General features: G+C 52.3%; 3 protein-coding genes across 4 annotated transcripts; 1 reads left to right on the top strand and 2 right to left on the bottom strand.

Annotated features, from left to right (window-relative positions):
* Positions 1-53: 53 nt before the first annotated feature.
* SLC34A1 (solute carrier family 34 member 1) lies at positions 54-10331 on the top strand. Its single transcript, XM_047072732.1, has 12 exons — positions 54-162; positions 313-462; positions 552-680; positions 752-895; positions 1822-1933; positions 2058-2253; positions 2338-2433; positions 7277-7346; positions 7620-7787; positions 8806-8922; positions 9023-9147; positions 9828-10331. Exons 1-12 carry the CDS (start codon positions 54-56, stop codon positions 10329-10331), a joined length of 1920 nt encoding a protein of 639 aa, XP_046928688.1.
* A 2151-nt stretch (positions 10332-12482) lies between these two features.
* PFN3 (profilin 3) lies at positions 12483-13195 on the bottom strand. The gene has a single exon (XM_047072718.1). It carries the CDS (start codon positions 12901-12903, stop codon positions 12490-12492), a length of 414 nt encoding a protein of 137 aa, XP_046928674.1. The 5' UTR covers positions 12904-13195; the 3' UTR covers positions 12483-12489.
* A 970-nt stretch (positions 13196-14165) lies between these two features.
* Positions 14166-26060, bottom strand: F12 (coagulation factor XII). Of its 2 annotated transcripts, XM_047090516.1 has the most exons (15): positions 25628-26057; positions 22299-22423; positions 21871-21928; positions 17966-18065; positions 17738-17808; positions 17334-17444; positions 17058-17189; positions 16802-16906; positions 16488-16653; positions 16192-16394; positions 15873-16095; positions 15524-15660; positions 15274-15423; positions 14582-14730; positions 14166-14491 (listed from the first exon to the last, which is right to left on the bottom strand). In XM_047090516.1, the coding sequence occupies exons 2-15, from the start codon at positions 22353-22355 to the stop codon at positions 14324-14326; spliced, it is 1830 nt and encodes a 609-aa protein (XP_046946472.1). In that variant the 5' UTR covers positions 22356-22423; positions 25628-26057; the 3' UTR covers positions 14166-14323. The 2 variants fall into 2 exon arrangements, with proteins under 2 accessions (XP_046946472.1, XP_046946462.1); XM_047090506.1 differs by having other exon boundaries at positions 14166-14730; positions 25628-26060.
* Positions 26061-26692: the final 632 nt, after the last annotated feature.

The following is a 26692-nucleotide window of genomic DNA, read 5'->3' as shown; positions in this document are numbered from 1 at the left end:
GGACACAGTAGTTGTCATTCAGTGTTGCTGTGGCCCCACTGTGTGTGCCCAGGATGATGTCCTATGGAGAGAGGCTGGGGGGCCCGGCTGTCTCCCCACTCCCAGTCCGAGGGGGACACATGATGCGTGGGACAGCCTTTGCCTATGTGCCCAGCCCTCAGGGTGAGTGCTGCTGCCATCCCTGGTCCCTGTGTGCCCCGAGTTGCTCACATCCCTGGTGAGGTCTCCATCCCTCTGCCTCTCCCCCCCACCCCCAGCCAACCCTGCCTGTCCCAGGGCTTCTGAGAACTGCTGACCAGCCTCCCTCCCCAGTTCTGCACAGGATCCCAGGGACCTCCGCTTATGCCTTCCCCAGCCTGGGCCCTGTGGCCCTTACTGAGCACAGCTGCCCCTATGGGGAGGTTCTGGAGTGCCATGACCCGCTGCCTGCCAAGTTGGCCCTGGAGGAAGAGCAGAAACCAGGTGGGCCTGGGAAGGGGGTGGACAGCAGGGGCATCAGCCGTCAGTGCCCTAGACCCTGGCCTCTGTGCTCATGGCTGGCCCATCTCCAGAGCCTGGGCTGGCCCAGAAGCTGCGCCGGGCTGGCATGACACTCCTCAAGGTGCCACTGATGCTCGCCTTTCTCTACCTCTTCGTCTGCTCCCTGGACGTGCTCAGCTCTGCCTTCCAGCTGGCTGGAGGTAGGGCCAGAGGAGGGGATCAGGGCAGGGTTCCTGAAGGGCATCAGGCAACACTGGCTCATGCTCCCCAGGGAAGGTGGCTGGCGACATCTTCAAGGACAATGCCATCCTGTCCAACCCAGTGGCAGGGCTGGTGGTTGGGATCCTGGTGACTGTGCTGGTGCAGAGCTCCAGCACCTCCACGTCCATCATTGTCAGCATGGTCTCCTCCGGCTGTGAGTTGGCTCACCAGGGCTAGGGAAAGAGCATGGGGGCTGGGTGTGCGGATGGGGGCTGAGGTGGTGTGTCAGGACCAGGAGGCTGGTGGGGGGGGAGTGGAGAGGAGTAGGGACAGGTTGCTAAAGGTAAAGGGCAGAGCTCCAGCATCAATCACCCTGTCCTCCAAGTCAGGGCCAGGAGTCTCAGCCAGGAGGGGTGCCCCAAGATCTGGAAAGGGTGCCAGATGGGGAGTACAGCCCCAGGAAGGCTTAGCTCCACATCACCACACAGTTCCTTATTCTATCAGTCGGGGAAAAAGAACCTGCTAGAGATATACATATGATTTATTGCAAGGAATTGGTATACATGATTGTGGGGCTGGCTAAGCAAGGCCAAAAGCCATGGCGCAGGCTATGAGGAAGGGCAGACTGGAACTCTTGGGCAGAAGCCAACGCTGGGTAGCCTCAATTTTGCTCGTAAGGCCTTTTATCTCATTGGACGAAGCCCACTCAGGTGATCAAGGATAATCCCCTCTATTTAAAGTCAACTGGTTGTAGAAGTGACTCGAATCTGCAGAACACCTTCACAGCAACATCTAGACTGGTGCTGGGTTGAAGACTGAGTACTATGGTCTAGCCAAGTTGACACACGGCACTAACCATCACACTCGTGCACATGTGCACACACAAGCACAGATATTCATTTGCATACAAGTCATGTGCCTTCATCTGCATATGTGCACATGCAGTGCATCTGTTCACATGCATGCACACATATAGCATGTGCCCATATGAACCTGTGACACCAAGGCTGTGCAGCATCATGGCAGGACTGCCCGATGGGGGCTGGGACACGGGTAGTGAACCTGGAGGGATGTGTTGTGGGGACAGAAGCTGAGTGGCTCTCACATAGTTAGTTAGGAGGTCCTCTCTTCTTCTACCAGTGCTGGAGGTGAGCTCTGCTATCCCCATCATCATGGGCTCCAACATTGGCACCTCTGTCACCAACACCATTGTGGCCTTGATGCAGGCAGGGGACAGGACTGACTTCCGGCGGTGAGGGGGTAGAGTGGTGAGGGGCCTGTGTTTGTCAGGGGAGGGTGGTCCCAGGTGCCAGGAGCCCCCAGCCGTAAGTGCATCCCGGCTCTGGCCTGCCCTGCAATGTGGCCTCCCTGCCTAGGGCCTTCGCGGGGGCCACGGTGCACGACTGCTTTAACTGGCTGTCAGTTCTGGTCCTGCTGCCCCTGGAGGCTGCCACTGGGTACCTGCACCATGTCACTGGACTGGTGGTTGCCTCCTTCAACATCCGTGGCGGCCGTGATGCCCCTGATCTGCTCAAGATCATCACAGAGCCCTTCACCAAGCTCATCATCCAGGTGGGGGCAAGGTTGGCACAGGGTGGGGGCCGGGGGATAGTAAGGACTCCTCTCTCACTCTCCCCACCCACATCTTGCCCACAGCTGGACAAGTCTGTGATTACCAGCATTGCCACCGGTGACGAGTCCCTGAGAAACCATAGTCTCATCCGGATCTGGTGCCACCCAGACCCCATGGAGGTGAGTCTCAGGTCTAGCCCCAAGTAATGTTGTACTGATTCCTTCCAGTCTCACACTGACTTTAGGCAGCTATTACCAATCAACTAGAGTCAGCATGTAATTGATCTAGCCCAGTGGTTCTCAAAGTATGGACCAGCAGCATCTGTACCACCTGGGAACATATTAGAGCTACAAAGTATTCAGCCCTTCCCTAGACTCTAAAAAAACACTTGGGGCGGGGGGTGGCATGCCTATGTTTCAACAAGTCCTCTAGGTCTGCTCCATGCTCAAGTTTGAGAACCACTGGTCTAGCTCAACCTTCTGGTTTCACAGGTAGAGAGAACAGGCTTCAAGAGGCTGAGACACTCAGAGCCTGTCCTGCCGGTTCAGGGCCCTGTGTGCAGGCCTAGCAGTGTGGGGCTCTTTCCCCCCAACTAGGGTGCCAGGGAGACTAGTGATTCAGCTCTGCTGTGTTTGGGGAGCCAGGTAATGGGGGGAGGGGTAGGGAAGGTGGAGAAGGATGCCTTGGAAAGCCGGACAAACAGGAACAAGACAAGAGGGCCACGTGGAGACCTCACTGGAGACACAACAGCCACTTGTGCTGACATAGGGGTTCCTCCCCCTGGAGACTGCCACAGGCATGTGTCTGCTTGTCCTTTTGCACCGTTTCCCTGCCCAGAATGAAGATATTGATTGGAAATTTGTGGACCTGCCATTACACCAGGCTAACAAGGAAGCAGGCAATTAGCACACTTTCTCACTCAGCCATAAAAAAGGAAATGCTTCATCAAAACCATAATCCACAGTATTTGCTTCTCCCTAATTATCACATATAAGAAGCAACTCCATTTGGAACAAGATATAAGGAAAGCTGAAGCCAAAGGCGTAGCACAGCCTGGCCCCCTCATCCTTCCTACTTGCTACTTGATGTTACCGGCCCTTTATCTCAGCGTGAACAGAGAAGATCCTTTCAACCCTGCCCTATGAGGTTCCTTTGCATCTGAGTGGTGCACAGCTCTGTTTCAGTCCTTCTGAGTGTTCAAGGCAGTTTGACATCAAAAAGCCCATACGGGCAGCTCTTACACTGGCTTTGTGACCCCTCTAACACAGCGCCACCTTCTCACCCACCCTCTGGGCCCGCTCTCAGCTCTCTGAATTGCCCAAATCCTCTCTACTTCATAGCAGAATCTGGACGACAGAGAAATCACACGGTTTGATCTTCACACAAAACAAACCATGCAAGGGAGGTCCTGAGCTGTGGAGTTCCTCTCTTGCTCTGAAATCCCCGTTGCCCACCTGCAGCTGCATTCAGCAGGTCTCCCCTTGTAATACGTACACCGGACATAACCCTGTCCCGATGGGATCCTCACAAAACGCTGGCGAGGTGGACATGAGTATCCCATCTTCCACAAGAGGAACTTGACGCCAACTGACGTGAAGTAACCCACTCAAGTTCACGTGGCGGGGGCTGGCCTCACTGCTCCTGATGCCACTGGCCTGAGCACTGGTTTCTCATCCCAGCTCTCCCAGGAGAACTTTTCTTTAAGAGCAGTATCCAGATGGGATTTCCCTGGCTTGGAGAGTAGCTGAGGGGTGGGATCCAAGCTCCCTGTTCTCACCCTCTCTCTAGGTCAGATCCTGTGGAACATGGCTCCGCAGCCATGTGCTTGCTCTTGCTGTGTGTGCTGGTGGTTTCTGCTGCACCAAAGACTTGAATTTTTCCTTTGGCCACCGAATCTCCCTTCCAACCTGTCCTCGTGGCCTCCAGCTTTCACCAAACTGGACCCAACCTCACCCAAAACAGTCTCCAAGGAACGAAGTCACCAAAGACAGCACTGGGAGTCTGAGACGGTGGAAGAAAACCCAGAGGCAGTTTTAGTGTCCCAACACCTCTTGACACTCCAGGGACCTAACACTGTCTTGGAAAATTACCTTCTTATGTACTTATCCTATGGATTGTCAACCATACTCTCCTGGTCTAAACGAGCATCCTTTGAAGACTTGCAATGGGGAAACAGGATTTATCACTTGCCCATTTTATAGTTGAGGAAACTGAGGCTCAGAGAGGCTTGCAGAGGTCCATGCCATTGAGGTAGGATGAAAATCCTGGTGGAATCTGGAGCCCATGCTTCTGAACCCCCATCTCACTGGCTCTTCCAGAAGCCAGCCTGGTGTTCCATCATATGTGTCCATTCCCCGCTCTGCCCACCAGGCCTGAATGCCACCAGACAACCACAGCCACCCAGAGACTGCTCCCGAGTGGTAGGTACTGCTCTAAAAAGGATTTCTCCTCTTTGCCACCAGACGGCGCTGCTGGCACGGTGATTTCTGCTTCCAGAAAAACAAAGACCCTAGAGCTCCCCTAACCCTGCAGGCTGAACAACAGCACAGGCCCACATCCTGTGCGTTTCTCTCCAGGGGAAGGATTTCTAGAGCCTGGCAGTCTTCTGTGAGCTTAATCTCAGAGGTGCTTCCTTAATTTGGGGTGTCCCTACAGGCACTTAGATCCTAACTCTCTTCCAAGATTCCTCAATACTAGGTGGGCAGCATCATAAAACTCACACTGTAGGAAAGGAAATTGAGGCCCAGAGAGCTTAAGTATTCCAGGATCACAGAGCTGGGAGTGGCTGAGCTGGGATCTCAGCTTAGGGCTGCCTGGTGCTCATTTATTCTGTTCTTCCCACAGAGTTCACCACCCCCACCACACCCCCAGGCCCAGGCAGGATGGGCACATCTAGGGATATGTCCCAGACCCTGGGCTGCCCAGTTCTTTATCTAGGCTAGAGGTCCCACCTTCTGGACAAGGAAGCCCTGGGCCTGCTCCCTCCCCTCCCTCAGTACCTACCCCCAGCCTGACTGTGCAGTCTACCCACTCTCTGGCCTCCCCACTCTCCTACTTCTCTCTTGCCCTTTACAGTCTCTGGATTCCCCTCTGTGAGTTCAGCCAGAACGACACAATCCCAGGCATGAAGGTCAAGGTTCAAAACCCTCAAGGCCTTAGCCCTGAGTCTTGCCCTGCCCTGATACAGCCAGCCCTGAGTGGGACCCCAGTGAAGTTCCTCCCTTAAGAGATCCATAGGCCCAGCCAGGTCACAAGCTGGTCAGGTATGCATTCATCTCAGGGGTCATCTGCCTCCCAGGGTTCCAGGCTGGCCCATGAAGATCCTCCCCAAAAGGGCCAGGATCCTCAGGCACACGTGCAGGAGTCATTGATCCTGACCTAGGAAGTCAATCTCACACAAACACATACACATCCACCCTTCCCATCATGCAACCCTGAATGGGCCCAGGGATGGAGGGGGGTCTAATCCGTATTAGGAGGCACAATTTACTGAAGACTTGTTATGGCATAAGCCTGCAGACAGCACTTCACACACATTTTCTCCTGTAACCTTTATAACAGCTCTTTGGCTATCCTGCTTTAAACAGGTACAGAGAGGTGACATGACTTGCCCCAGGTAGTTGGTGTTAAGAAACAGGACTTGCTCAGATCTGCTGGACAGCAAACACATGGCTCTCTCCCATCACTCTCTTGGCCTGCTTTTCCAACACAGCCCGACAGAGAGTATTCTCTCCTGGTTTCTCAGTTTGCACTTCTGGCCTGGGTTTGAGGGTGCCCCAGGCCCCAGGTGTGGCTAGCTGGAACACAGATGAGCACAGTGCCCCACTCACAGTGACACATGTCACTAAAATAAACCTGATTTAAAGCCAGACACCAGAAATATTTCTTACTATTATACATTTTATAAATGACACAGTTTGGAATAAACCCCAAAGAAGCTGCAACATTGAAGGGCCAGTCCCGCACCTGAGATGCTACCCTCAGCACAGGGGAGGTCCGGGGTGGGGGTGGGAGGCAGAACTCCCTGGGGACTGGACCAGGGCCCCTATCAGCTCCCAGAAAGGCGGAATGTGTATAAGGAAAATTTGTAGCTCTTGTGTTCTGCCTGGGGCCCTGGGAGTAACTGCCTATTTCTGGGGCTCAGTTCCTCCTTTGTGAGATGGTTTCTCCCCATCCGAGCCCAGCCCACTTTCTCTTTTCAAGGCTAGAATCCTGAGGGAAAGGTAAGGCACCCCAGTTGCATGAAAAAAAATGATAATTCCTCAATCCAGTGAGGCTGCAAATTAGTGGCCCTCACAGGATTGTAAAGTATTGTGGTTTCTCTTGTAAAATTGGGCCATTTGGCCATGCTGGGCTGTATCCCTGGATGGTGACAGAGGCCTGGGCCTGCCTGGCTCTGGGCTCTTTGAATTGGGGGGAGGGGCTCCAGAAACTCCCCTCACTTCACTGACAGTAGGTGGGGGATGGAGAAAGGGTGGGGCCTGGACTTCTCTCCACCGGTGGTTCCCCCACTCCCTGCACCCCAACATCCCCCCGTAAGGATTTGAGCGAGAGGACAATGGGGCTTGGGCTGATGGTGCCTCAGGGGAAAGGATGGGGCACAGACACTGGGGAAGAGGGAGGCACCAAGAGACAGACTGATAATAAAGAATGGGGAAAGGAGAGTTTTCAGAAGGAGGGCCATGGTCAGTAGCACCCAATGCCAAGGAGAGGTGGAAGGAAACAAGGACAAGAAGCCACGGGATCAGGAGGCTGCAGGCTCCAGTGAGAGCCAGATCAGCAGAGTGATAGCACAGAACACTCAGAGGACTCACCACGGCCATATTCTTGTGTGGCAGGTGTTTTCATCCCCACCTCTCCAGCGGAGGAGACAGGCTCAAAGAAGACAAGCAAGCTGTCCAAGGGGACGTAGCCAGGAGGCCCACTTCCATCCCCCCATCCCCCACCTCTTCCTAACCCCCACCTTATCCCCAAGGCCTGCTGCATTTTCCTAAATTCTAAGTCACGCTTCTCTTAATCTAGGCTCCCACTCCCATGCCCAGGACAGAGGCCAATACCAGCTGGACCCTTGGAAATGCCACCATGGAGAAATGTGAGTGTCTGCATCATGGGAGATGTTTGGCATGGCAGGGGCAGAGCCGGGCAGAGGAAGGGCTGTCCCCAACCTGGCCACTGCTGCTATCAGCCTCAGGAAAGCCAGCTATCAATCAGCCCAGCTCATGGGCTTGGGTTAGGCCCTGCTGTTGAGGCTGAAGTAGCCTGAAGTGGGGCCTTAGACTCCATTCCCAAAAGGGTACTAGAGGTGGGATGCTGGGAAGCAGCTGTGGGTGTTCAGCTCTCAGCAGCCTGACACCTCTTCTGCCAGGCAACCACATCTTCGTGGACACAGGGCTCCCTGACTTGGCTGTGGGGCTCATTCTGCTGGCTGGCTCCCTAGTGCTCCTATGCACCTGCCTCATCCTCCTCGTCAAGATGCTCAACTCTCTGCTTAAGGGCCAAGTGGCCAAGGTCATTCAGAAGGTTATCAACACTGGTAAGCCCCAGGAACTGGGTGTGTGGGCCCCAGGATGGGCCCTTCAAATCTCACTAAGTCCCACTTGCTATGTGGTCTGGGTAAAGCTCTGCCATCTCTGAGCCTCAGTTTCTCCCTGTGAACAAAGAAGAGGTTGGGCCAGGTGATTTCTAAGGACCCTGAGGTGCTGGCAGCTGGGGACCTGTGGCTGTCTCTGGCTGTGGTTCCATTCTAGCAGGTGGCTCTAAACAGATCCTCAGAGGCCACCAATTCATTCAACAGATATTTATTCAACCTGTGTGCCCAAGCATGGTTTAGTGCCAAAGATACAGAGGTGAGCCCCAGAAGTGAATCCTACCCTCAGGGGGCTCACAGGCCAGAGGGGGAGATGGATATACAATGAAAAATAAATGACTGAGTGGGGATATATTCAGATAGAGAAGTTACTGCTGAGAAGAAATCAAAAGTGACAAATATACAGTATGGAAGATACCTCTTTCAATGGGTGGTCAGAGGCCTCTGTGAGGAGGCTGAATGAGGAGTAGTAGTCAGATGTGTCTGAAGAGTGAGCCAGGCAGAGAGAGGTCAGTAAGGTAACAGGGTGGAGCAGGTCACAGGGTCCCCACAAGCTGTGCTCAGAGCCAGGACTTAATAAGGGTAATGGGGCCACTTTTGGGTTAAGGGTTGGGGCAGGGGAGTGACACCACCTGATTTTCATTTTAAACTGCATTTCAAACTTTTGAGACGCTGCCTGGCACCAGCAGAGGCTAACAAATGCTGGAATAAGGTACATCTATGGGAGCTTAGGGAAGCAAGAAACAAAGTCCGCCAGAGGGCCAGGGGTCAGGGAGGGCTTTTCAGCAGCCATGATATCTGATATCATGTAGGAGGACTATAAGTGGAAGCCACTGCAGTTGAGCAGGGGACTGACAAGACCCCACTTGGAAGCTGGTATCCAATACCTCCTCCCTAAGAAAGGTCCTGGCTACTCTCCCAATGCCCTCCTACTGACCCTGCTGGGATGGGGGTGTCCTCGTAGACTTCCCCGCCCCCTTCACCTGGGCCACAGGCTACTTTGCCATGGTGGTGGGAGCTGGCATGACCTTCGTTGTCCAGAGCAGTTCTGTGTTCACCTCAGCCATCACCCCACTCATTGGTGAGTGCCCCTGGCAGGGCAGGGTGGGGCAGGGTGGGCTGGCAGGGAGAGGGCTGAAGGAGGGGGCTGAGGAGAATCTGTCTTCTCTGTCTGGCCTCAGGCTTGGGTGTGATCAGCATCGAGCGGGCCTACCCCCTCACACTGGGCTCCAACATTGGCACGACCACCACAGCCATCCTGGCTGCACTGGCCAGCCCCAGGGAGAAGCTGTCCAGCGCCTTCCAGGTGCGCCTAGGAGGGTGCCTGCCAGGGGCAAGACAGGGCTGGGACTGGGGTGTGGCACCTGACCCAGGGTGGGACATCATGTAACAGAGTTTTTGACTGCCTACTAGGGGCTGCCCACCATGCCAGGCTCTGGAAACTATACAGGCCAAAGGAGACCGGGTGCCACCCCCAAAACCTTAGCATCTAATGGGTAGACATTACTCACATAATCACACCAATGACAGTGAGTGGGATTTGCACTCTGAAGAAGGGGTGCAGCGAGAGGGGGGCTGGCCCATTCTGAGGGATTAAGGACAAGTAGGGGGGGAAAGATGGCAAAGAGGTTGCTGTTCTAGGAGCAAAGAAGTAATGACAAACCTGAGGCTGGGGCCAGGGTTCGGACCAATAAGGATGACAGAGCAGCTGAGCCAGAAACTAGAATGAATCTTTTTACTGCTGAGTTTGGGCAGAATCTGTTGGGGAATTTGCAAGAGGGGTCAGTGGGGGGAAATGTGTAGAGTTAGGGCAGCATTTATTTACTACCTGGTCTGGAAGTGTTTCAGTATTATGCTAGGAGCACATCTGCCCTCTGGTGACTTTCGTGCTGCCTTTCCAGGCCAGGCTCCTATTATCTATCCCTGCCGGCCTGACAGGGAGCTGGAGCCATGCCCACCTCAGCCCCTCTGCCCTCTCCTCTACAGATTGCCCTCTGCCACTTCTTCTTCAACATCTCAGGCATCCTGCTGTGGTACCCAGTGCCCTGCACGCGCCTGCCAATCCGCATGGCCAAGGCGCTGGGCAAACGCACTGCCAAGTACCGCTGGTTCGCTGTCCTCTACCTCCTTCTGTGCTTCTTGCTACTGCCCTCGCTGGTGTTTGGCATCTCCATGGCAGGCTGGCAGGCCATGGCGGGGGTGGGTGCACCATTTGGGGCCCTGCTGGCTTTTGTGGTGCTCGTCAATGTCCTGCAGAATCGCAGCCCCAGACGCCTGCCCAAGTGGCTGCAGACATGGGACTTCCTGCCCCACTGGATGCACTCCCTGCAGCCCCTGGACCATCTTATCACCCGTGCTACTTTGTGCTGTGCCACTCCTGAGCCCCGCTCACCCCCGCTGCCCGCCAGGGTCTTCCTGGAGGAGCTGCCCCCTGCCACACCCTCCCCCCGTCTGGCACTGCCTGCTCGACACAATGCCACCCGCCTCTAGCCCAGACTGCCACCCAGGGCAGGGAAGGGCCTGTGCCTGGGGCCCACTGTAGAAGGGCAGAGGGGTGTCTCTGTGTACTCTGGGCACGGGCCTGTCCTTGTGCAGGTCCTCAGAGGTCTGGGCTTGTGTGACTGAGAGTCAGTGTGTGTGCATGTGTGGGCATGTTTGGTAATACTGTATGTCAGCCTGCATGTGTGAACTGATGCACCCGTGGAGGGCTGTGTGCAGGCTACAGGGTACCTGGGTATGATTTTGAGTCCTCTGCACACCAGGAGGCTTTGTTTGGAGGCCTGTGCTTGGTTCTCCTGGACACACAAGTCCGACTCAGTGGAGCAGGAGTAAGGCGGGTCTGAGGACAGGACCTGCAGCTGTTTGGTTGTGCATGGATGTGGGTGCCTGAGTCACTGGCTGAGTTCTCACCCTCCCTGTCACCTTCCTTTCTCTACTTGCCACTCTCCCCCTCACCCAGTTGTTCTGTGGCACCACTACAACCCCCTTTCCCAATACTGCGTGATGGAAAAGGAATTAAATTCTCATGCATTTATAAGTCTGTTTGCTTCCGTCTGGGGAGTGGGGGTAGACCACGGCTTGGGGTCCAGCAGCACTATTTCCTGCAAGCTCACCCCAACAATCCACTTAACCCTACCTTAATGAGCCAAACCAGATTCAGACTCTCTGGGAGTCCCCCCTAGGGCCTGGGGCCACCCCCAAGGCAACCATAAGAAGGGCTCTCTGTACCATCCCCACCCACTCTCCCACCCTCCCCATCCAGCTGACTTCCTCTGGTCTCTCTCTGCCTCTGGACTTACCCACCTTACTTCCCCTTTCTGGGATAAGATTAGTGTTCCAGAAAACAAGTGACAGGTGGGGGGCTTGTCGGGGGACACTGAGGGAGGGGACAGGGAAGGTGAAGATGGGCAAGAGAGGCCATGCTCTGGGCCCCAGCACATAGTGGGCAGGGACTGTCCACCCTCCCTCCCACCTTTGTCCTTTAACTTTGGGCAATAAACCAAGCCTCATTTAAACCCATCCAAGCTTTTCAGGGCACTGGGTGGCTCAGTTGGTTAAGCGTCTGGCTACAGCTCAGGTCATGATCTCACAGTTTGTGGGTTCAAGCCCCTCTGTGCTGACAGCTTGGAGCCTGGAATCTGCTTCAGATTTTGTGTCACCCGCTCTTTCTGCCCCTTCCACACCCAAAATAAACACTAAAACAAACAAATCCATCCAAGCTTTTCAATTCCTCCTTTTCCATAGGGCCCCTGGAGCTGAGGCCTGCAGAGTGAAGGTCAAGGGGTAGGGAATGCCTAAGTTCCTCCTTCTAGTCTAGAGAGTCCTCTGGGGCCTTTGGACTCCAAGGGGGCAGACGGCTATAGGGCCCAGACCTCGTTGTGATGGTCTTGGCCATGTGCTCTTCTCCCACTCCCTTTGGGATATGTGGGAGGAGATGCAAGAACCCGGGAGCCCCAGAGCTGCTCTCCAAGCTACCAGCCCTACTCCATCACCCACTTACACTTGAAAAGGCTTCCTCCTGCCAAGTAGAGGGGGTGACTAGTACACTGGCCTCCAGCCTGACTCCCTGACCCCACAGGGTCTAGCTGGGGTTTGCTTTGGGAGGGGTGTGGGAGGAACTACTTTTACAGTTTCTCCCACACAGAGGTGTGGAAAGTTTTCTTGGGAAAGGACCCTGGGAAGTCAGGCCAGAGGCCTCTGCAGGGCATTCATGGATAGGAGGGCCAGGTCTAGGGGACAGGAGGCTGGGAAGCCTCTGAACTCAAAATCCCAGCCCCATCAGGTAACCCCTCTTCAAGAATCTTTCTGGGGCGCCTGGGTGGCTCAGTTGGTTAAGCATCCGACTTCAGCTCAGGTCACGATCTCGCGGTCCGTGGGTTCGAGCCCCGCGTCGGGCTCTGGGCTGATGGCTCAGAGCCTGGAGCCTGTTTCCGATTCTGTGTCTCCCTCTCTCTCTGACCCTCCCCCGTTCATGCTCTGTCTCTGTCTCAAAAATAAATAAACATTGAAAAAAAATTAAAAAAAAAAAGAATCTCTTTCTGGAAACTGGTTTCCTCATCTGCAACTGCCCAACACGCAAAAACACAGGATGAGCCAGCCAGGCCCAGCAGTTTATTTTGACGCAGTCACCAGTGGCCTAGCTGTACTGCTATGTGCCCTGCTTGCGTAGCCCATTGATCAGCTCATGCACTGTCTTGTTGAGGATGCCCCCATGCACACCCCGTCGGCCCATGAGCACCAGGAGTGCGCGCGGGGTGTGGCCCACGCAGACAGCACGCCCGTCCAGCCCTTTAGTGCGAGCGTCCAGAACACCATCTCCCTCAGACAGCAGGTGGTCTCGAATGACGCAGCAGCGGCGGCCTGCCACACTCAGGCCGGCCTGCAGGAAGGTGTGCCGATCAGGCCCTGTGAGCACACCCACCTCCTGTGGTGATATGGCAGCTAGAAGGCCCCCAGGGCGCGATGCCCACACGCAGCGATTGTCTGAGTGGCCCATGATGGCCACGTCATCAATACGCTGGTCCCGCAGCACTGCACTGATGTAGCCTTTCCAGTCCCCCATTCTGGCTCAGAGTGTGCCCCTCGCCTTGCACTTTTAAGGGATATCCGGCTGTTCCGTGTGCCTGGAACTCCATGCACTGTGAGGCATGTCAGGGCGGGGCTGTGACATCGAGGCATGGTGATGTCACAGAGACACTATGTACACTGGAGAATGTGTACATGGGGTGAGGGAGAGAAGCTCATATCTTAGACCTGTGTAAAGTTGTAAAGTTAGCCTGAAAGATAAAATCACACCGATCTGTACAACCCTTGAGAAACCAACTGAAATGGCTCACTGAGCGCAGTGTGCACCCGGGTTTAAGAACAAAAAGAAAGAGGGGCGCCTGGGTGGCTCAGTCGGTTAATTGTCCGACTTCGGCCCAGGTCATGATCTCACAATTCGTGAGTTCAAGCCCCATGTCGGGCTCTGTGCTGACAGCTTGGAGCCTGGAGCCTGCGTGGGATTCTGTGTCTCCCTCTCTCTCTCTGCCCCTCCCCAGCTCATACTTGCACTCTGTCTCTGTCAACAATAACTTAAAAAAAAAAAGAACGAAAAGAAAGAGAGCAAGTCTGGACAGCTAGACCTCCCAGACTGGTGACCATTGAACCCCCCAGAATCCTCAGTTTGGTTCAACGTTAGGAATATCAGTATCTCCTGGGAATCCGTTAAACAGATTGCTGGGTCTCAACTCGAGAGCTTCTGATTCAGTAGTATGGGAGGTAGCCAGAGAATATGCATTTCTAACAAGTTCCCTTGTGACGCTGCTGCTGGTGGTCCAGGCACAGTTTGAGCCCCACTGCTCTAGTGCAAGTTCGGGTGGGGGTGTTATCCACATTGCCAGCTCTAAGAGTCCACAGCACTGTTTTAATGTGAAGCATTTCTAACCATGGTGCTCAGCCTTGACTGCACATGGAATCACCTGGGGAGTTTTAAAAACATACCACTACCCACACCCCCTCCCTAGAGATCTAATTGATCTGAAGTGGATCTCAGGCACAGGTTCAAAAAGCTCCCCAGATGATTCTAATGTACAGTAGAGATTGAGAACCTCTGTCCTATAAACTTCAAAAGTTAAAAAGTTAGTTCATACAAGAGATAAATATATGGAGCCACCCTGCTCAGGACTTGGTACACAGTATGGCTCAAAGAACATCAGTTGGACACCAATCTATACCTCGTTTAAGATCTTAATAGATCCTGTTCCCCGAGGAGTATGGAGAAGTGCACCAGTTTACTGTCTTGGCATTTCCCATCAGGTCCCCTGAAGAACTATGCCTCTCACACATTTTCAGACGCACTTTATTGAGTGCCTACTCTATGCCTGGCGCCAGGCTGGTGGTGCTGAGAGGAATCAAACCCAACCCTTGCCATCCATGATTATGCATCAGCTACCCTTCCATTCCAGAATCCCCCCAGAAGGGAAAGACAAGTCCCTGGATGGTCAGGAATTGGTGTGCTCCTGGATCCAGGCCAGGTAGCTGGCCACGTCGGTGTACACACCTGGTTTGTAGCGGTCGCCACAACCGGAACCCCAGCTGACAATGCCTCGCAGGACGAGCTGGTGCTCTGCGGCCTCCTCCTCACACACTAGCGGGCCCCCGGAGTCACCCTGGGTCAGGGACACGTGGCTCAGCGCCCTTGGTCTGGAGTCTGGACTTGATGGGGTGGAGGAGGGCACCAAGCCAGCCCATGGGCTCACCTGGCAGGCGTCGGTGCCACCCTCGAGGAAGCCAGCGCAGAGCATGCCCGAAGTAAAAGAGACTCCGTGCACGTCCTGGGCGGAGCAGCGCTCAGAAGGGATGAGCGGCACCTGCGCTTCCTGCAGGAAGCTGGAATATTCCCCGGCCCCTGCGAACCAAGAGTGCCTTCCTCACACCCTTCGCGACCCTGCTCACTCCCCACTAACTGGCCTCTGTTGCAGCAAGCCCGTGAGGAAGAGTTGCTATTAAAACCATTTCATAGACAAGAAAACTGAGACCAGAGAGGAGCCGGGATTTGAATGGAAGGGGCGGAGCAGGAGTGCTTTGGAACCCCACTCCCACTTCCCACCCAATGTCTCCGAACAATATTTCCCAGCTAGCCAACCGGCTGCCCCAGCGCGAGGCCAGCATCCTTGTTAGCCCTTGCATCGCAGTACCAAGAAGTAACCAAAGGAAATTGTGATTCTCTCTGTACCCCTTAGGAGCCTTGGGGACCTCCCCTTCCCCACCGCCCCAGCAGTGAAGCCCAGGCCCTGGCAGGAGCTGACTGCAGACACAAGGGCCCTGCAAATCTTCCCAACCCACCAGGTCAGCGCCACCTGTCCCTAGTGGTACCAAAGCTGAGAATTTCTCTTGCCTACCCCGGTGGCCAGAGGTGTCCCTGCCGCCCCTAGCCAGCCGTTCTGCCTACCCTCAAACTGGTGGCCCCAGCCTGCCACCTCACAGAGGGCGGCCTCGGCCTCAGCTGGGCGGGCAGCGCTGCTTGGCAGGCACACCGGCTGAACGAAAGGCGACGGGAGCGCGCAGTGGCCGTCCTCTCTTTCCTGCAGGCGCAGCAGGGCTAACCCAGGCGAGGAGGAGGGTGAGACCCAGACGCTGGGACTTCGAGCCCTCCCCCACCCTTTCCCCTGGTCGCCGAGGGGGCGCTCCCGCCCCCGCACCCAGGTCGTGCTGGTAGGTGATGGGCGAGAAGGCCTCGTGCAGGCGGTAGGCGCGCACGGCCAGAGTCTGGCACTGCTCACAGCTCTGGTTATGGCGGTCCTGGCCGAGCACCACCGTCAGCTCCTCCGGCGGGGGCCTGCGGGCGGAGGGGATGTGGGGGAAAGCGAGCTCAGAGCCGGCCACAGGCCTCCTGCCCCCGAGTCCCTTGCTGGGTTTCAGCTTCCTCCTAGGGCGCTGGGGAAGAGTGAGAGGGAGGTAGGGCATGGGTTCGGGTGTTGCACGGAAGCTGGGCTCGGAAGAACGAGGAGCTAGGGTCCTGGGCAGGGCGCCAGACGCGGCGGGACTCGCCGGTTCTGCAGGCAGTGCGCCGCGGTCAGCACCCAGCAGGAGGCGATGAGGTTGCCCGCGCAGAAATTGTGGCGCCAGTACAACGCGGCGATGTAGGGGTGCGCCCCGGGCAGGGCCACCAGTCCCCCAACGACGCGGCTCAGCGAGGACAGCCGTTTCCGGAGCCGTTGTCCGCAGCTGGGACTCGGCAGGGGAGTGGGCTGCTCCGGCGTCGCGCCCAAAGCTGTGGGAGGAGCCCAGGCTGAGTGCTGGGAGACCCACCAAGGGCTGGAAGGTAGCTCGCCGCGCGCCCTCTGACTTCCCGCCACTTCCCAACTACCTGGGGTCGGGGGCTGAGGCTTCTGCAGTGCTGAAAGCGAGGGCAGGGGAAAATCCGGGTGCTCAGAGGGGACCTGGGTTGGAGGCAGGAACTGAGGGGCCTCTAGGACTGGGGGTTCGCAACGTGCCAGGCGGCAATATTCCCAGCTCAGCCGGTCGCCGCTCCACACGAAGCACCACGGGCGGGTGTCGTTGTCCGGATTCCTGTAACCACCGGAGGGGGCGCTGTTAAAGGGTAAGGAGCACCAGAGGGCCCTGGGGCAGAGGGAGATGCCCCGCCCGCCCCACCCAGTGCACCTGCAGAAGGCATGGTCGCCCAGTCCCCAGTTCAGCGCTTGCTCTGCAGTCACGTTCCGGTAGGTGGCCTCTGAGGCCCACGGCTGACACCGGGCGCCCGACAGCGCAGTCTCGGCTGTGCCGCGGTAGTCAAGCCCGTGGCCGTCGTAGCATCGCGCCTCAGTGTCTGGGAAGAGAGGCGGCTCCTTGCAGCCTGGAACTGGTGTGGTTTCCCACTGCCCTCTCAGCCACTTTCCCCACTCTCCGGAGTCCCTCTCCCGGAGTCCTTCTTACCTGGGGGCGGAGCTTCTGATTCCTCCAAGATCCCTACTCACCTACGTCGCAGAAGCGTCCTGCGTATCCCGCCCGGCAACGGCACAGGCGGTGGCCCTCCGCCTCTAGGCAGCTGCCTCCGTTGAGGCACGGGTTGGTGTGGCAGACTGGGAGATGGAGCACATTGAAGCACCTCTGGGCCCGAAGATCTCACAGAAAATTCCCCTTTCTTTCGGCACCCCGACTGGTTGCCTAGGAGCTTTTCCTCCAGACCTCTGCCTTCCTCCTCTCAGGCCAATTCCTGACCCATCCACTCACCCTGGCTGGCCAGCGGCTTGCAGTGGGCATCAGGACCCTTACACTGGCACTCGGCCACACCCGCCGATTCAAGCCTATGCCATGTTTCTTTCTCATGGAAGAACTGGAGAAGCTGAGGCTCAAAGCATTTCTCTGGGGACAAATGGGAGAGGGCAGTGGTCTCAAGAGAGGCCAGGATCATGCCAAGTCTCCGGGGATCCAGAGACCTCTTCAGTGGGCCCAGGACTGCCCCTGTTTTTCCCAACAGCCCCTCACATGGCTTCACCATCTCCTTACCTCTCTGGCAGTGCTTCCCAGTGAAGTGTTCTGGACAGATGCAGTGTGGGCCTTTTGGCATGTTCACACAGGTCCCTCCATTCTGGCAGGGGCTGTGTTTGGTGCAGTGGTCTGAGAGATGGATACAGTGGAAGGAAGAGTGGGGAGCCTGAGTCAGACAGCCTGGGTCATGGGAGATAAGTCCCTACCCAAACCTGCTTGTCCTATGACCTTGGCACTCCAAGTTTCCATGCCTTAGTTTACCCACCTGCAAAATGAGGCTACCTTCTCCTAGAACTTCTCCCTCTGGAGGAAGGGAAGGGTCTGGATGGGCCCAGAATACCAGGTGGGTAAGAACTGATGATACCCAGTAGAGTAGTGGGAAGGAGAGGGCCCTGAGCTACCCCAAAGGCTGTGTGTAGTACCTTTCACTTTCTTGGGCTCCAGGCAGTATGCCCATTGCTGGTCCTGCTCGAAGTTGGGACTGGTAGCACACCTGTAGAAAAAGATGAAGCTTCCCTGCTCTGCCCAGGGGATTGGCCAACCCTTCCCTCTCAGAGCCCCCTTTCTCCAAGCAGTGTTCCTTGGGCAGATGGATGGGCAGAATCCGTCTCCCACAGGTCCCTGCTCCAATCCCTTCTGGGTAGTCTTACCAGGGCTGGCGGCCAGGCCGGCCCTTGTGGATGCATGTGTGGTACAGTTGCCGGTTGTACTGGAAGGGGAAGTAGCAGGGCTCCCCAGTGACAGTGAGAACTGCAAAGATAACACACTCCCTGATGATGTTTCCCATGCCCCCCACACCCTGCTCAGGTGCTACCCCTCAGGGCCTGATTGGAAAACAGATAGACCCTTGAAAAGATCATTATGCCTTCAAGAGGTTCAGTTCTGCCAAATTGAACTTAAGATGTTCCCTTCTGCACTCAGACAGCTGGAGTGGGCTCCTGACCCCACCACCTGCTAATTGTGTGACCTTGGGCAAATCTGTAGCCCCCAGGCCTAGAAGAGTGCTTGCCACAAAGTAGCCACTTAATAAATACACGTTGAATGTAGAAGTCACTTGACCACTCTGAGCCTTAGTTTCCTCATCTGTGAAATGACAACAATAATAGTATAGTTGACCCTTAAAAACCTAAGTTTGAACTACACAGGTCCACTTATGTGTGGGGTTTTTTTTCGATAAATACAGTACTCTAAATGTATTTTCCTTATGATTTTTTATTAACGTTTTCTTTTCTCTAGCTTACTCTATTACAAGAATACAATATACTGTATAATACAGTTAACATACAAAATATGTGTTAATCAACTATTTATGTTGTTGGTAAAGTTTCCCATCAGTAGTCTACAGTAGGCTATTAGTAGTTAAGTTGTGGGGAGTCGAAGCTTCTACATGGATTTTCTACTACACAGGAGGGAGGGCCTCAGCTCCTCTGACCTTCTTGTTCAGGGATCAACTATATAGCAGAAAAGTTTCAGTTTTGAGAGATGAAAAGAGTTCTGGAAATGGATTGTGATGGTTGTACAACAATAGAGTGTACTTAATACCACTGAATTGTACACTTAAAAAGTATTAAGATAGTAAATTTTATGTTATGCATATTTTATAATAAAAATCACTTTTATTTATTTTAAAAGATTTTTATTTTTATATATTTTTTAAGTTTATTTATTTATTTTTGAGAAAGAATGCACACAGGGCAGAGAGAAAGGGAGACAGAGAATATCAAGCAGGCTCTGTGGTGCTGGCACAGAGCCCAACATGGGGCTTGAACTCATCAACCATGAGATCATGACCTGAGCCGAAATCAAAAGTCAGACACTTAACCAACTGAGCCACCCAGGCACCCCTTAGATTTTTATTTTGTGTTTTTAATTGTTTGTTTGTTTGTTTGTTTATTATAGAGAGAGCACACATGAGCACTGAAGAGGGGTAAAGGAAGAAAGAGGGAATTGTGGCTCAATCTCACAACCCTGGGATCATGACCTGAGCTGAAATCAAGAGTCGGACGTCAACCGACTAAGCCACCCAGGAGCCTCTAAAGACTTTTATTTTTAAGCAATCTCTACACACAACATGGGGCTCTAACTCACAACCCCAAGATCAATAGTTACATGCTTCACTGACTGAGCCAGCCAGGTGCCCCTAAAAATCAATTTAAATGATGCAGGTATATTTGTACAGGAAAGTGTTCAAGGAGCACCTGGGAGGCTCAGTCGGTTAAGGATCAACTTTTGATTGTGGCTCAGGTCATGATCTCAGAGTTTGTGAGATTGAGTCCTGCCTCCAGGCTCTGTGCTGCCAGCACATAGCCTGCTTGGGATTCTCCCTCTCTGCCCCTCCCCCACTCATGCTTTTTCTCTCTCTCTCTCTCTCTCTCTCAAACTTAAAAAAAAAAAAAAGAAAAAAGTATTCATAATTTTAAATGAAGAAGGGCAGTTAAAAACGGCATGTCAAGGGGCCCCTGGCTGGCTCAGTCAGTAGAGCATGCGACTCTTAATCCCAGGGTTGAAAGTTCAAGCCCCATGTTGGGCATAGAGATTACTTAAAAATAAGATCTTGAAAACAAAACAAACCCAAAAAACCAGCATGTCAAATGTGGTCCTATTTTTGTACAAATATATTTACATATACATCAAAAAGAAATCTAGAAGGACATGCTCCAAAGTTTGTAGGAGTGGTTTTTAGAAGATAGCGGATTATGGAAGAATTTTTTCTTCTTTTGCATTTCTGTAATTTCTGAAGTTTTTACAATAAAAATGTTGCTAGTAGCTATTATTATTTTTAAAAACAGTATAGTATAGCCACTCTGCTGCCTTCTTGTTAAACTGTATTGCTAATCCCTAAACCAATTCTCACGGTGCTTTTATGGTCATTCATGGATGTGCATGGAGTGGTGAAAAATGTGAGGTCCTGAAGCACAAATTCCCAGCTAAGGTGAAACAAGGTAATGCTCTGCTTCTTGTTTCAGCTTTTCTCCTGTAACCATGTGTCCTTTTCACAGTCTATTCAGAGCCACATTTTTGAAATTTTGTGCTTCTGGTAGATGATTTTACTGTTGAAAATGGCCCCCAAATATGGTGCCGATGTTCCTAAGTGCAAGCAGGCCATGATATATATTCTAGAGAACGTTTATGTGTGAGAAAAGCTTCGTCCAGGCTTGAGTTATAGTGCTGCTGGCCATGACTTTATTATGAATGAAGAGACAACACAGTAAGTAAGATATCTTGAAACAGAATGACACATAAAATAAGCTTCTATGTTGACAGTTGATGAAAATGTTGTGACCAGAGCTCACAGGAACCTAACCTTAAATTTCCTTTAGGAGCAGTCATTCAGTATTTGCTAATTCAGTGTTCTCTGTGACTTTATAGAACATGACAACCATGAATGACAAGATTTGACTATCTACTTCAGAGGAGTATTGTGAGACCTAAATGAGATAATGTCTATCAAACACTTAGCACAGAGTCTGGCACATAGTATGTGCTCAATAAGCATTTTGTCGTTATGTCATATGTGCTGCTATTTTGTCGTTAAAGGCAAAGGCACAGCAGCACTCGCTGAAGGCCAAACCAGGAATAGGATTAAATGAGGAGAGACCCTTAAGATGTAAATGGGATAGAGAGGAGGAAGACTTCAAGTAGGTGATTAGGCAAAGGCAGGGCACTTAGGTTGGCTCAGGAAAAAGAGAAGAAAGCAGTTTGGCTGGGTGTGGAAAGATGAGGCAAGGAGGTAGAGGCAGGCAGTGTCAGGCGTGGGGCCCTAGTGCCATGCTGAGGGGCTGGGCCTGGCCTCACCACACAAGGCTTACCAGGACAGGGTCCATCTAGTTCACAATTTGAGGAAAATATTGAGTGCCTGGAAGAATGAAGGCAATGGGGAGCTGTTGCATGGTTTGAGGAGAGGGGAGATACAGACATCCCCCATCTAAAAGGGAGCTTGATAAGTAAAAGTTAATATAGTTTAAGCATTCACCATGCAGTAGTCTGTGGGCTGAGTGCCTCACGTGGATTAACAACTCATTTCTCCTTCTCCACAACCCTAAGAGATTTACTATTACCACCCTCATTTTATGGGTGGAGAAAATGAAGCTTGGAGAAGTCAAGTCACTTGCCCAGAGTCACCTAGCACATAAGTGATGAAGCCAGGATTCAGAGGCATTTGGGCTTCAGAGCCCTGCTCTTGTCCATAAGGGCCCTGGCCTCTGTGTGGCATGACTGATGCCTATGAGATGTACTGAGGGAAGGAGAAGAAGAAGAGAGGCTGGGGAAACTGAGGGAGACTGGAAGGCACTGGGCTGGGAACTCAAATATAGCCCAAGCCCTGCTCTCAAAGAGCACACAGTTCACTATCACTCTGGGTCCCCAGTGCCCATGGGAAAAAGACCTGACACATAGTAGGCACTCTGGTCTGAATACTAGCCAAAGTAGGGGCAAAGTGAAGAATGTCCCGGATCCCTCCCCGTGTGCCAAGGGCCCCAAACTGACCATCTGCACACTCCCCACCATACTCATTCCCACTGAAGGGTCTTTTAGGAGGCACAGCCAGGATACTTACCTACTGTGTGCTCATCTGCTCTGTGCTTATGCTCCTTAGGGGCTTTCCAAGGTGGAGTCTACAGGGGAGAGAAAAAGGGAATTTTCCCAGAAAGTCAGAGCCTACCTCTGATCCCATGCCAGTCTTCAGCTTCCTCTCACATCTCAGAAATGCAGGAATTTTCTCAAAAGACCCAGACCCTTTGTTCCTCTTCCTATTGTCTCCTCAAGGTCCCCCTCCCCCAGAAATGAAGGCCATGTCCTCATATCCACCAGCTCTAGCTGTCTCTCTTCCCTGCCCCCCCTCCCCCAGGCCCTATGGGTTACTCTTGCCTTTCCAAACAGGCCTTCTAGTCACCTGGACCAAAAAGTCATGAGCAGAGGCCAAGGCTGTAATAGGGACCCCCAGGGCCATCTCAGCACAATCCTCCTGGCTCCCACAGCTCTCACCAAAAGCGCTGACTCCAGGCTTCCCAGCAGGGACCCCAGGAACAGGAGAGCCCTCATGGCGTCTGTTAGTCTAGCTGCTTGCACAGGAGTCCAGATCAATAGAATTGGTCAAAGGTCCTTGAGTCCTGGGAATTAGAGATTGGTCGAGCTGCCCTCTTGGGCCTGGTGGGGCATAGGCTGTTTGTGGAAAGTCAAGCAGAGCAGCTTCCTTGCTAGGCCCCCAAGGGCAGGGGAGTTGGGATTTGGTGAGGGACTGACACAGTGTGGGAAGAAGGACCTATGTTTCAGGTTCTACTGGGAGGAAGTTAAGGAGGTCCAAGAGAAGCTTCCTACTAAAGGGATCTTAGAGTCCATGATGAGGTATATTCATTTTCTGTTGCTGCCTAAAATTAACCACAAACTTCATAGCTTAAAACAATACCCATTGGGGCACCAGGGGCTCTGTCAGTTGAGCATTCAGCCCTTGGTTTCGGCTCAGGTCATGATCTTATGGTTCGTGAGTTCAAGCCGTGTGTCAGGCTCTGTGCTGATGGTGCAGAGCCTGCTTGGAATTCTCTCTCTTTCCCTCACTCTCTACCCTCCTCCCCCCCACTCTCTCTCTCAAAATAAATAAAAACTTTTAAAAAATAACCATTTATTTGCAAATCCGTAGCTCAAAATTCCAGCACTGTGTGACTGGGTTTTCTATTCAGGGTATCACACAACTGTGATCAAGGCTGAGTTCTCTGAAAGGTCTGGAGGAAAATCCATTTCCAAGCTCATTCAGGCCACTGGCAGAATTCAGTTCCTTGATTTGTAGGACTGAAGTCCCAGTTTCTTTGTAGGCTGTCAGCCAGGGGCCAGACTTAGCTCCTAGAAGCTGCTTGCATTTCTTGCCATGTGGTCCCCTCCATCTTCCAAGCCAGCAACAGAGACTCTCCCCCATGTTGACTCTCTCTCACACTTTGAATCTCTTTTGCCAGGAAGAATCCCATTCCATTTAAGGACTTACCTGATTAGGTCAGGCCCACCAATGATAATCTCATTTTAAGGTCTATTTACTTGGTACCTTACCTACATTTGCAGAATTCTTCTATAGAACATCTAGATTAGTGGTGGATTGAATAACTAGGAGAAGGTATGCATACACCATGGGTCCTGGGGGCCATCTTAGAATTCTACCTACTACAGAAAGTGGGCCAAGAAAGTAGATGATCCTACGAGAAAAATGCTAAACCAAGAGGTGCTAAAATGTGCAGTTGGAGCAAAAGTGTGGGAGATGGGATGGCATTATTATTTCTCCTGCCCCCAAACCATTCACCTTGATTCAGTAGTGACACTCTGCTTTTTCCTTTGGGAACCACTCCTCCTTCATCCTCTGGGTGAGTCTCTAGTGCTTCCAGTTCTACCTTCAGTTCTAGGCATGGGGGTGTGGCCTAGGTCTGGCCAATCAGAGCATGGTATCTCTAGACCATAGCCATTGGTTCAGGGATAAGCATATACACAAATTTGGCCAGAGTCAGCCTTGGGACTTTTGCCAGAACTTTGGGAAAAAAGATACTTTCTTCCCACTCATGTCACCAGGAATGCAAGCCGGGAGATGTTGATTTTGTACTGCTTGGGGAGACACTGCCTGAGAAGGAAACCTACATATAGGAAAAGTAGAACAAACAGGGAAGGAAGGATGGAGGGATGCTGTGGGAGTCAGCCTCCAAGATGTTCCCTATTGATGCTCATCTCCTGGATTTCATGCCTTAGTATAGTTTCTTCCCACATGAGTTAGAGTCAGAGCTGTTCTTTGTGTCCAATAGAATATGGCAGAAGTGATGGTTTTGCTCAGCCCAGGTCATAAAAAGGATTGCAGTTGCTCACTCTGGGGGAAGCCAGCTTGCCATGTTGTGAGGACACTCAAGCAACCCTACAGAGAGGCCCATGTGGGGAGAAAGTAGTCTCCTACCAACAACCAACACCAGTTTGAATGAACCACTTTAGCCTGGGTGGCTCAGTCAGTTAAGTGTCCGACTTTGGCTCAGGTCATGATCTCAGGGTTTGTGAGTTAGAGCCCCACCTTGGGCTCTGTGCTGACAGCTAGGAGCCTGGAGCCTGCTTTGGATTCTGTGTCTCCTCTCTCTCTGCCCCTGGCCTGCTTGTGCTCATTCTCAATCTCTTTCTCTCAAAAATATACATTAAAGGGGTGCCTAGGTGGCTCAGTCAGTTAAGCATCTTGGCTTTGGCTCAGGTTGTGATCTCACGGTTTGTGGGTTGGAGCCCCACGTCGGCTCTGTGCTGACAGCTAGGAGCCTGGAGACTGCTTCGCTTTCTGTGTCTCCCTCTCTCTCTCTGCCCCTCCCCCACGCATGCTCTGTCTGTCTGTCTCTCAAATGAATAAACATAAAAAAATTTTTTTTTGAATGGGCCACTTTGGAAGTGGATACTGCAGCCCCAAACAACATCTGGCATGCAACCTCATGGGAGGTCTCAAGCTAAAACTACACAGCCACGTTGCTCCTGAATTTTTTTTTTTTAAGGTATAATCGATTCTCGAACCTTGGGGACAGTGAGAAATGATAATTGATTGGTTTTTTTTTAAGTTTATTTATTTATTTTTGAGAGACAGAGAGCACTAGCAGGGGAGGAGCAGAGGGAGAGAAGGAGAGAGAGAATCCCAAGCAGGCTCCATGCTGTTAGTGCAAAGCCCGACAGGGGGCTCAATCTCACTAAATGTGAGATCATGACCTGAGCCAAAATCAAGAGTTGGACACTTAACTGACTGAGCCACCCAGGTGCCCCAATAGTTGTTTAAGTTTTTTTTTTTTAATGTTTATCTATTACTGAGAGAGAAGAGAGAGAGAGAGAGAGAGAGGTGGGGAGGGACAGAGAGAGAGGGAGACACAGAATCCAAGGCAAGCTCCAGGCTCTGAGCTGTCAGCACAGAGCCTGATGTGGGGCTCGAACTCACCAATGGTGAGATCATGACCTGAGCTGAAGTCAGACGCCTACCGACTGAGCCACCCAGGTGCCCCAAGTTTGTTTTTTTTTTTAATTTATTTTGAGAGATACAGAGAGACCCAGCAGGGGAGGCGAAGAGAGAGAGAGAAAAAGAGAGAGAGAGAGAGAGAGAGAGAGAGAGAGAGAATCCCAAGCAGGATCCATGTTACCAGCATGGAGACTGAAGCAGGACTCAAACCCACAAACCGTGAGATCATTATCTGAGCCAAAACTGAGAGTCAGACACTTAATGGATGGAGCAACTCAGGTGCCCTAATTGTTGTTTTAAGCCATAAGTTTTAGGGTGATTTGTTACCAGCATTTGATAATTAATATAGATGGATTGATTCCTAATAACTTACCCCATCCCTCAGCTGAGGTGGGAGTGGGCATGTGACCCATGTCTGGCCAATCAGAACACGGCCTCTCTCTGTCCTCAGTGATTTGTTCAAAAGGAACAGCTGACCCCAATCAAGTTGGTAAGAGGCAGCCCCAGGATTTTTGCTGGAATCTTTAAGACAGAGGCTTTCTCTTTCCATAGAAGTTGCCTCATTGGTAAGAAGTGAGCATGGAGCTGCTGGCAGCCATCTTTAACACCTCAGAAAGAAAACCTGCCTGAGAATAAAGACAACACAGATTAAAAACAGAGTCAGAATATGGGAAGGACAAATTTTGAGTGACACCATTACAGACCTGGGATCCAAAGACAAAGTCAGAACTACTACCTCTTCTCTTAAGTTACTTGAACCAATAAATTTCCTTATTTTGCCTAAGCCACTTTGAGTTGCAACCAGAAGTCCTAACTGATGCAAGAATTCATATATTGTTACCAGGAAGTTTCTAAAACAAAACAAAACAAAACAAAACAATACTTCCCATGATCACTCTGTAAGTCAGTAGCTTAAAGTAGGGAAATAATGACCTTAGAAATAGGGACTAGAAAAACAAAACAGCAGTGAACCTGAATCAGGAAACTTTCAATTTCATCGAGGCCACTGACTCCCTCAGTGTGACCTTTGGTCAGGGGCTCAGCCCCTATGAACCTTAATTGCCACACCTCTTTAGGGAGGTAGAGGCACTCATACTGTCTGGCCAGCTTGTTGAGATAGCTGAATGGGAATACATTTGAAAGGGTAGAGCCTGGCATACGGTAAGGGCTCAATCTACAGAAGTTTGTAAAGAAACTTTCCCATATGGACACACTCCCCCTTCTCAGCAATTTCTACACAACTGCCCCAGTTCTTCCTGCACACCTGGGTGTCTTCCATCAATTTTGGACTAGGGAAAAAAGGCACCATCTTCTTTCCCTGGCTTCTATCTTTCTACTGCTGGGGTGTGGGTCTATGGGATGAGAAATAGGAAGCCATAAAGTTCCTGCTCACAAATATCTGGATACACACACACAAAACCCCACTTCTCTCTAGCAG

The sequence above is a fragment of the Lynx rufus genome, unplaced genomic scaffold, assembly GCF_022079265.1.
Source record: "Lynx rufus isolate CCGP_SWC_20201006 ecotype Redwood Valley unplaced genomic scaffold, mLynRuf1.p SCAF_1, whole genome shotgun sequence".
Classification (NCBI taxonomy): domain Eukaryota; kingdom Metazoa; phylum Chordata; class Mammalia; order Carnivora; family Felidae; genus Lynx; species Lynx rufus.
The sequence above is the reverse complement of the archived record's forward strand: the minus strand, read 5'-3'. Positions and strand labels throughout refer to the sequence as shown.

What these genes read in the sequence shown, in the direction of transcription:
- PFN3 (XM_047072718.1), bottom strand. Translation starts at nt 12,903, where the DNA reads ATGGGGGACTGGAAAGGCTACATCAGTGCAGTGCTGCGGGACCAGCGT.
- F12 (XM_047090506.1), bottom strand. Translation starts at nt 22,355, where the DNA reads ATGAGGGCTCTCCTGTTCCTGGGGTCCCTGCTGGGAAGCCTGGAGTCA. An exon ending in TGGGAAGCACTGCCAGAGAG is followed by an intron (nt 17,190 to 17,333) that starts GTAAGGAGATGG and finishes ATTTGTCCCCAG; the next exon opens with AGAAATGCTTTGAGCCTCAG. An exon ending in AGGACGCTTCTGCGACGTAG is followed by an intron (nt 16,654 to 16,801) that starts GTGAGTAGGGAT and finishes CTCTCTTCCCAG; the next exon opens with ACACTGAGGCGCGATGCTAC.
- SLC34A1 (XM_047072732.1), top strand. Translation starts at nt 54, where the DNA reads ATGATGTCCTATGGAGAGAGGCTGGGGGGCCCGGCTGTCTCCCCACTC. An exon ending in CTATGTGCCCAGCCCTCAGG is followed by an intron (nt 163 to 312) that starts GTGAGTGCTGCT and finishes CTCCCTCCCCAG; the next exon opens with TTCTGCACAGGATCCCAGGG. An exon ending in GGAGGAAGAGCAGAAACCAG is followed by an intron (nt 463 to 551) that starts GTGGGCCTGGGA and finishes GCCCATCTCCAG; the next exon opens with AGCCTGGGCTGGCCCAGAAG.